General features: G+C 39.8%; 1 protein-coding gene across 1 annotated transcript; it reads right to left on the bottom strand.

Moving 5' to 3' along the window:
• Positions 1 to 3,256: 3,256 nt before the first annotated feature.
• Positions 3,257 to 8,583, bottom strand: LOC101581126 (olfactory receptor 8J1-like). The gene is made up of 2 exons (XM_004645810.2): positions 8,527 to 8,583; positions 3,257 to 4,223 (listed from the first exon to the last, which is right to left on the bottom strand). The coding sequence occupies exon 2, from the start codon at positions 4,202 to 4,204 to the stop codon at positions 3,257 to 3,259; it is 948 nt and encodes a 315-aa protein (XP_004645867.1). The 5' UTR covers positions 4,205 to 4,223; positions 8,527 to 8,583.
• Between the last annotated feature and the right edge of the window lie 1,590 nt (positions 8,584 to 10,173).

Genomic DNA, 10,173 nt, shown 5'->3' with positions numbered 1-10,173 from the left:
TGGGAGAGTCTTGAGGGTGACTGATACATTAATGTGCCTTCTGTAATAATTTTCATTACATATTTCAATAACACCTCGTGAAATCATTCAAGTCCTATTTTTCTTTGTCTTTCCTATTATTTTATTTCCTTATTTTACTTCATATGGATATTTGTACAAGGAATCGAGCTCCGAACCTTGAGCTTGCCAGGAAGGTGCTTGTGCCTTGCGCTGTGTTGGCACAATTTCAGCATACGTAGCAGTCACATGCATCACACGGTATTTGCATTCGTGCATTACATATCTTGATTCCTTTTTTAGTTTTCCATTCTCATCCCTTCTTTTCAAATCCCTTCCCCTCCCCATTCACAAAGCTCAGTTTTCACTTGATCCTTCTTCTCCCATTTTTCCCCCTTACTTCATAGCAACATTGTGTTGTTCTTATCCATACGTTCCATATTTCAATCCTATTTCCTCAGTTTTCACGCAACGTCCATTTGTGTTCCGAGATTTCATTTAGAATAAATTAATCTCTTTAGTTGTCTATGTTCTGAAAGTGTTCTAGGTTATTGTTTTTTATAATCATGACAGTGTTAATGAGTGTACCGATGGAGTATTTTCAGGAATTTCCCTCCGGTCGATTTTTCTTATTGCTAGTCCAAGGTGAGGGACTCTGGTAAGGACAATTCACGCATGAGTCAACTGTCTAATAACATCACAGCAGGAGCACATACGACTGACGCGCTTTGTCTCCGCTCGGTCGCGCTGACCTCGGCCCGGTGATTGTGCTAGTGTCTGTCAGGTTTCGTCACAGTGAAGTTTTCTCTGCTGCTCCCACACAGCGCCCTTAAGCAAGAGGCCGTTTTGTGTGCTCACTTGTAAGGAGTGGGAGTTGTCCACGTCACCACAGAGGCCACACAGGAAGTGCGGGGGAATTTTATGCCTGGGGCGTTGTCCTATCTTGTCTGTTCTCAAAATATATAATCCTTTTTGTATCATCATGGTATAGAAACATATTTCATACATAATAATTAAGTTATTAAATTTTATGTTATATATTTGTAAGTCAAATTGATCTAATTCACTAAAAACATTTTCATTTAGTGCTGGTGGCATTTTGAGTTGAATCCATCACCAGTTTTCTTTCTCTCTTTTAATTCCTTCCTTCTCTTTTCCTGTTCTCCTTTCCTCTCTCTCTCTTTTCCTGTCCTTCTCCCTCTACTTACCTCCCTCTTTTCTTCCCTTCCTCCCTCCCTTCCTTCCTTTTTTCCTTCCTCCCATCCTTCCTTCTTCCTTTCTCACTTTCTGTCTTTCATGCCATAAAGAAGGGAATGAGTGAGTGATTGCCTAATTTAACAATAGAGGAGTGCTCAAGCCACCCTATATAGACACATTTCCATTAATTGAGGCACACAGTCTTCCTCAAGGATTTATCTTATATTTTACTTCCACACACAGACTTCCTCTCAGTAATTTCTTACGTTCTGAACCATATTCTCTGACATCAGAGAATAAAGTTCTTGCCCTGTCTTACTCAATTTTCTAAGCAATCTTGCGTCTTTCATTGAAGAAGTTTATTAGAACTCTTTATTTGTGTTTCAAGAGTGTTTGTGTACATGGAGACACCTTCATGAGTCAGAGCTCTCAGCCCTCGGCACAGGGCTGGACATAGGTGTGCTAACCGATGCACAGATTTACACCTAACTGTCGGCACCCCTTTGGGTGTGCATTAAGCTGAACAGCTTCAGCTTTTCACCTAGACCATGGCTGCAAGGACCCAACACTGCACTCCTCCTGGGCATCTGAAATCTCCTCATTTGACAGTGTGGAACCTGATTTAGAAAGCATCCATCCATTGACCTGCTTGTTTAATTAATGATTAAACTGTTATGGAAAACAAATTTGGAACTAAATATATTGTGACTTAATTTCCTTCTGCCTTCCATCTCATGGACTTCTGTCTTCACAGGATCACTTACGTCAACACTGTTCCACACCCACTGCAAAAAACAAAAATGTTTCACACGTTTTAAATACACTAGATTACTTTGCCACAATTTGTATTCTGTTACTGCTCTCGCTGATTACCGCAATAATTCATTTTTAAATTAATATTTGCATTTGTGTTTGTTAGCTTAGTGGGCACCCGGAAATCTCCATGAGCCTTTGAAAAATGCCAATATGTCCTATCTCCCATTATCATATCAGGATGAAGAGCTTCACCAGAGTAAAATAATCTATGCACTTCTTCCCTTTAATCCTGCCCTCATAGTTCTCCTTCAGGCTTCAAGCTTCTATAAACACCAGTTCTGTTCACCATCTCTCAAATTTCCCTTTCATAAAATGGTGTACAAATGGAATAATGTTTTTGCAAAGCCTGCTTTCATTCACTCCACTATCTACATTCAGGGTTTGTGTTGAAAAAATTTCCCCTGAATTTTATTGCTGAACAGTATTTGGTTGTATCTGTGTATCGCCATTTGTTGATGTTCTCGCCTGATGAAGGCATGTGGTTGCTTTCATTATTTGACAGTTATTAAAAGATGAACAGTATCTCAAAACAAAAATTTATTTTTAACACAAAGTAAGAAAAAGCCAAACTTCTCAAGAACGAGAGTACTTTCTATGTCTTACATTTAAAAATCCAGAAAATCATATTAACAGGAATATTCCATATTAAGATTTCTCCTAGGGAGGTTATATATGAACTGAAGGGGTAACACCTTACTGTGACCTTCACAGGTTCAATAATGGTTAATATTCAGAGTACAAATATAACAGCTATATTTGTTTGTTTATGTAGTATTAAAGTTTTATTTAAAAGAGTAGGTTCAGCTGAATTTTGGAAACCTCTCTATAGAGAGTTTCAGTCATGTATAAAGATTTTCATGTGCGGTGATCTACCATCAACAACTAGATGCAGGAAGGAACAAGAAAAGGAAGGCACAGAATTAAAAGAAAATCAACTTTGTAATACAATATCTTTTTTTCCTTTTACAATTATTTAAAGATTTTGAAACATTACATCTTTCCCCTCTCCTGGGGAAATATTTTTCTTGCTGTCTGATTACTGGACTATTACAGCAAAACACTGGTGAATACTATGTTTCTGTTTTAACCTTCACATCTCAAAAAGTTTCAGTTTATTTTTTAAATTTTTTCCTCCCCAAATCTGAATATCACTACACTTTTAAAATGGCCATTAGACTTCTCTTTGTACTGAGCAACAGTTCATAGAAGAAACTACTTGTCTGCCTCTGTTGATGCAGGTCGAAGGTTACACGCCCTTCCAGGATCCGCGTAGGTTGGTCACGCAGCTCTGGAAGGCAGCCTTCACGTCCTTGTTCCGCAGGCTGTAGATCATGGGGTTCAGCATGGGGATCACCAGGGTATAAAACACAGAAGCCAGTTTATCAGTGTCCAAGGAGTGGTTCGTCCTGGGCTGTAGATACATGAAGAGCAGCGTCCCATAGAAAACGGTGACAGCCATCATATGGGACCCACATGTGGAAAAGGCTTTCTTCCGCCCTTCTGATGACCGGATCCTTAGAATAGACAGAACGATGTTGAAGTAGGACAGCAGCACTATAGTTATGGAGAAAAACAAATTTGTTGCTGCAGATACGAAGACCACAGTCTCTGGAAAGTAAGTATCAGAGCAGGACAATGCTAGCAAAGGGACATTATCACAGTAGAAGTGGTTGATGACATTGAAAGAGCAATAAGACACAGAGAACACACAAGATGAAACCAGAACAGCTGTGAAAAGGCCATAGAGGTAGGTGAGGGACACCAGCAGCAGGCAGACCCGCCGCGACACCACCGCCAGGTAGAGCAGGGGGTTGCAGATGGCCACGTAGCGGTCATAGGCCATCACGGCCAGCATGAAGATCTCAGCCACGATGAACAGTAGGAATCCTGCCAGCTGGGTGGCGCACGCATAGTACGAGATGGTTTTCTTACTTGCCAAGAAGTTGCTCAGCATTTTAGGGGCGATGACGGTGGAGTTGCCAAAGTTGATGACAGCCAGGTGCCGGAGGAAGAAGTACATGGGGGTTTGCAGCCGGGAGTCCACGCTGGTGAGGGTGATGATGCCCAGGTTCCCTGCCGTGGTCAGCCCATAGATGACCAGGAAGGTGAGGAAGAGGGGAACTTGCAGCTCGGGACGATTGGAGACCCCTATGAGGATGAACTCAGTGACTTGGGTCATGTTTACCGGAGCCATGCAGGTGTTGGGAATTCATCTGTTTAGGGAAGAAGAAAAGAAGTGGTTAGCAACTGGAGTGTGAGTTTTGCAGTAGAGAACAAGGCAACTCTTGTTTTTATTTTTTAAATTATTATTATTATTATTATTATTATTTTATAAAAGACAAGAGTTCATTTATATCAGAATACACTATCAAGGGAGAAAGTGTATAACTTTCCAAGTGAGGAATCATATATTTTGGGTACTATACTGGGATTTTATGGGGAACTGAATATATGGAAAAAAGGTTTGGACAGTGAAGGTGATTTTTGGAAAAGTGTTTGTTTTCCTGGTTCACTGAACATTCACGGCCCTGATGTTGAGTTTGACATTCCAGGTGAATTTGTAAGGACACTGAGCTCTGTCCCACAGGAGGCTTTCAGCTTCAGATTAGAAGGTAACACAGAAGCCAGATGCCCAGGACTCTGGGGAAGGATTGAGTGGGCCTGGTGACATCACAGGCCTTCCTCTGCCTCCTGAGAGCAGGGTGTGTGTCTCTGCTAATTTTTCTTGCTGAATGGGTCCCATGGCACCATTTGCTGCCGTTATCTAGGCTTGGCTGTCAGGATAGTCTTGGTCAAAAATTGCTACTAATGTACATTGTCATTGTTGTAATTGTCTTTGTCTTTGAATCATGCCTATGTGACTGGATTTTCTAGAGAATCCAGCAGTTTTCATGGATAGCATGCACCATGGAGAACCTGAAAGAGTAGACATAATCTGAAAAATACAACAGACACTGTGAAGGGGAAAGAATTTGTTCAATGGGAAGGACAAACTGGGACAAGGAAAAGCACAAAGAAAGAAGGCAAAAAGATATATTTAGGCATAGATACTCGATAATCTGGACAACTGCTCTGCTGATATCTGTGAGTCTTTTGAAAGGAGCAATTAATGCTTAAAGATTTTTTTGTTGTTATTTTTGTTATTGGTTTTTAAAGCCACTGTCACATGTTTATATCTGGTAACCTAAACAACTACAAAGATAACATCATGAAATGCAGCAGCAGTGTTGAATCCCTAGTACATTTTTGGTGAAGTTTTGTCTCATTTCTAATGCTTTTTTTATTACTATTTTGTATTGTTTTAAAAAATGCATCACAGAAACCCAGACCTGTTGTACCATGGTTTGAATATTTTATTGTCCAGTTTAGATCTCAGCAAGAAGCCTAAGGAAATGGTCAAACCCCTGGACAATCAACAAACTCAAAGGGCCCCTAGGACGGCTCCGATTCCTTGGAAGCAGCTATGGTTAGGGCTTCTTCAGCCCTTGTGTATGAACCGAGTTTCCTGGGTTGTCGGGGGAAAATAGAGTAGCTGCTGATTAGCAAAGAAAGAGAACCAAGCTTTGAACAGTTCAAGATTTCTTTCAAGAATACTCAAGTCTAGCTCAGTTAAGGTGCTCGGGGCTCTAGCTGTAGTCAATATACTTGCCATGCTGTGGAACAAGAAAATGTAAGTACAACAAATCAAATGAACAACATAAAATAATGCAACCTTGTGAGAATTTTTCCTACTGCTTCACTAAATCATAAGTATGTTTTTAATTTGAAAACATTTGAAGTTATATTTCCTATGTCTTAACAAGAGTGAGTCAGACATGAGAAATTCTACGATGCTAAGGAATACAAATTCTTGTCCCATTTATACAACTCAGGTTTCTTCCTTCTATTTATAGATGATTCTGGGCACATTTTCCTTCATTCTCTCTTTTCCTGCTATAAGTTGAATTTCACTTGTGCACTATTACAACTATATTTATTGCTTTTTCATTCTCATTTTTTTTGTTACTGAGTGGAAGAAATATTCATAGACATGTGTCTCCTAGTCTATTTTTCAGGTTGCTAATTCTCTTTTCATTCTTTAAAAATATTGTATCAGTGAAAGTTTCATCATTCATCTAGCTGACATTGTTCTTTATCAGACACTTTTCTCTTTTCTGCTCTTCATGAGCTTCTTGCAAATTCGTCTGATGTCTCCTATACTTCCCCTTGCAAATTAAATATTTTAACCTTAAATTTTTGTAATGCCAGTTTTATTATGTAAATACTTTATCTGCCCTTAACTTAGTTGATTTTTAATCATTATTTTAGTTTTAATATTTTTGATTTTTACAATATTAATCTTTATTTTGAAAGATTTTATGACATATTTTGCCATTATTTTAAAGATGATTTCTGTCTCATAAATATATCTATTAATGACTCTTTGAAGTTCAAAGATTCCACAGTATGGAGCCAGAAGAACTCCATTCATAGTCCTTTGTCTAATGTGGTGTACTTAGTTTCGCAGGGTAAAGATTATTGCCCCATCAAGGTCAGGGCAATCAAACACCACAATTGTTGCCATGTCTTTTAAGAACAATAGAAAAGAATAAAACCTAGGAAACAATTCTACAGTGGAAAAATTAAATGACAATGGAAAAGGAATCTGAGACATAGAATCAAAATGATCCCTACTATTGTTGAATATTTATTTGATAAATATCAGTCTTTCCCCTTGGTTTCCTTAAAGCATTTCCCTATTTATTTATCATTCAGGTACTGACTGAATTTCTACTCCATCCTAATGGCGTGCAAGCTTCATACAAATCACTTGTCTCTCAGGTCACAGAGCTGCCACTCCAATTATAGTGGCAGTGAAAGTGTTGCAAGACATTTCAACAGAATAATTCTTAATTGCATTAATTGAGATGAAGAAATTAAACATGAGAATGCATTAAGATAGCCTGGGAGAAATTCAAAATAAAAAAAATTTAACCATTAATTTCTCTTTTCAAAAGACCTGCAGAAATCATTAGTACAATTACCCAAACTATGTTGTGTACACATAAATATATCTTTTCCCTTCTTTCTTTTATCTTTTTCCTCATCCCAGTTCTTCCTTCCCACTGAACAAATTCTGTCCCTTTCACACTATCTGTTGCTCCTTTCTTATTTTATTTACTCTTTCTGGTTCTCATGCTGGGGAGGTAATATGATGTTTGCACAAGTGGATCTGATTTTTTCCTTTGAACAATTTTGCACATTTATATGACATAACCTAATTTGAACTAATTCGAAGATGACATCGTGCAATACAGCAACTATTGTTCAATTCCTGTTACTTTGTTTAGTGAAAGTTTGTACCTTTTCTAATGTTATTTTTTCTAATACCACTTTGCATTCTTTTAAAAAATTAAAATAAAAAGATAGCCTGGGAGAATAACACCTGTGACGTTTGGAAAGTCCTTTCTGAGAAAGTGATGTTTAAGTGAAATCTAAAGAAATAGAAGCAAAGAGACATTTAATGAATCGCAGAAAGAATAGTGCAGGACTATAGGCCATAGAGAACATGTGGAAAATGCCACTCTGAAGTAGAAAAAGACTTAAAGAGCAGATTCATTGTGTGTAGGATATGACAATTTAAGCATGTGGCTATACAAAAGTGAAATATTAGGGAATTACTGGAGTTGAATATCTTAAAATAATGATTTGAGTGAATTTTAAACCATAGTGCATAGTAAGTAATGTAAATAGTGCTGTAGCAGAAAAGGCCCCCTCCCTCCAGCCAGTACACTCCACGTGTTAGCTCCCAGGTAGTACTTCTCATTCCAGTTCTGGTTGCTTGTGTCTTAGAAATGGCTGGTCACTGTAGTGCACGTTGGATAAGCCAATCCCAAACTGACAAGCCCTTCACCTTTGTACCGCCTGCTTGCTGATTTCCTGTAAGTCCTAGACCACCAGAGATCAGGGTCTGATATTTTTGGAGTGATCCTAATTAGTGCCCATCAAAATAAATAAATAAAAGGAATCTGCCTCCAAATCCTGAGTGTGGTTGTGGTGCTTCTGTTTGCCGCTGCATGTGTTCCATAGACCATACTCACCTCTGTGGTCACTGGCTGTGGCTCTCAAGCACAGAGCAAGGAACTCTCCAGGTCCTGAGGGAAAGGCCTGCCCTCAAAATTTCTGGAGTCCCCTTGGGGATCTGGAGGAGGAGTACAGGCTCCCTGCTTGAGCGGTGCCCATCAGACTCCAAAGGGAAGTAGATACAGTGGTATGTCCGTCTGTCTACCTTCCTACCTGATTGCCGTAAGATCCCTGTTAGTAAACAAAATCAGTCCGTCTGGTTGTCTTGCTCAGTTCAAGTGGAAGAAGAGCCTGAGCAATGTGTGCCAGTTAAGGTAAATCACAAGAGTGGAGGCATGTGTGTTTAACCTCCCAGTGCCTGCTGAACGACTGAGCGAGTAAAACGGATAGTGTAAGCAACAGGCTGCCCCATCTGTGCACCCAGGCTGGGAAGGCAGCTGACTGGGGCCTCACCTGATGGTTCGTGGCAATCAACACATGGTGTAATGGAAGCCTCACTCCCTCCTTGGCTAATTTCTGCCTAAGTATCTGCAGGTGGCACACCCAGATGGACATCTGAGCGGTCTCTTTCTGAGGAGTACTCACCTTTAGTCTATTGCACCATCATTCATGTGTGTACAACACACACTTGGGTAGCCAGAAATGGAAATTAGTCAAAACCCATAGCATCCCTGACTGCAGGAAACAGAGCCTTTAGGGAGTTAAAACTGAAATTAATCTCACTACAATTCAAAAAAACCCAAAAAAACAACAACAACAAAAACAAAAACAGAAAGGAAAAGGAGGCCCCATTCTTGCTGAGAATCCTACCCTGGCACCCTCACAAGCCACCAAGGTTACTGCCAACAGTTTCCTCCCAGGCTCCATATTTGTCTACTTCCAGTCAGTTGAGCTAGTTCCAGCCAGCCATTGCCTGAACTCCACCATAGAGACCCTTCCCCGAACCTTCTGCTTCGCACTTGTGCCTGTCTTGGTCAGATGGCATGATCTGATGGCAATCTCTCATGACTGTCAGCAATTCCATCTTAGTTCCACATATTGACTGAGAAGAATTGGCCTGTCAGCCCTGATAGATGAGATTCAACCTGTCAGGCCTGAAAGGATAGAAAAGGCTGAGCTCTATCAAATAGGGCAACCAAGAGCCCATGGCCATTGCAAAAGTTGGGGGCAAAGCTAGGACTTTCCTGGTAGACAATGGAATAGAACCCACTGCCTTTGAAATTCTATCAAACGTTACCATCACCAGGGCAACTGGGACTCTTGCCAGCACCAACCTGGAGCTGAAGCGCACCTCTCCCAAAACATGCATTCCTGTATAAGCCAGTCCAAACTCCATTTCTGGGAAGAGATCTCTTCAAGTTAGGTGTGACCAAATCCTTTGCACAAGCCGCTCAGCTTCCCTCTCCTTTAACCCTGAACTTTCACCTCTGATTATTCCTTGAGAAGAAGACGATGCCTGCATCCATCCTGAGATAGAAAACTGCAGTCTTGAAGTCCTGAAAACTGTCTTCCCAGAGATGTGAACTAAGGACTTGCCTCCAGGCCTGGCCATCAACCAATCTGCCTCACCGCAATCATTCCATTGCCATTCTCATAAATTCTTAGTCTTATGAAATCAGAAATATAGACTTCAAAAGTAAAAGTCTTCCCCTCACTTAAGTAAATGATTTCTTCAAGTTTGAAATTCCATTTTTTAAAACACCTCATCTTAAGATTTAAAAAAATAATTGACATGTTTTCATGAATAGTTCTGCAGCCAGATTTTACCATCAGGGTTCTCTAAACAAGTTACACTATTGGACTGAGTTCATTATCTTCTTGTGGTATTTACCAGTATGTCCTCTGATCTAACTGATAATTATCGCAAGGAGAAACATAAGGTACAGTCATACCAAGAAGGGAATCATTTTGAATTTGAGGAGTCATCCATCTAATTGCCTTTTGTACATGCAATGGAAAAAGCATGGCATTTTCTTTTTAGATTATATCGAAACAATAAAATTATGGTATCAATAGGCACCCTGATGAAGTTGTTCTTTGCTTCAGCAGTGATATTATCAATATGTGAACCACAGTGGTAGACCTTACTTGGAGAAATGA

Source organism: Octodon degus, unplaced genomic scaffold, assembly GCF_000260255.1.
Source record: "Octodon degus isolate 3935 unplaced genomic scaffold, OctDeg1.0 scaffold00239, whole genome shotgun sequence".
NCBI lineage: Eukaryota > Metazoa > Chordata > Mammalia > Rodentia > Octodontidae > Octodon > Octodon degus.
The sequence above is the reverse complement of the archived record's forward strand: the minus strand, read 5'-3'. Positions and strand labels throughout refer to the sequence as shown.

Excerpts from the sequence above, each read along its gene's own strand:
- LOC101581126 (XM_004645810.2), bottom strand. The coding sequence starts at position 4,204 with ATGGCTCCGGTAAACATGACCCAAGTCACTGAGTTCATCCTCATAGGG.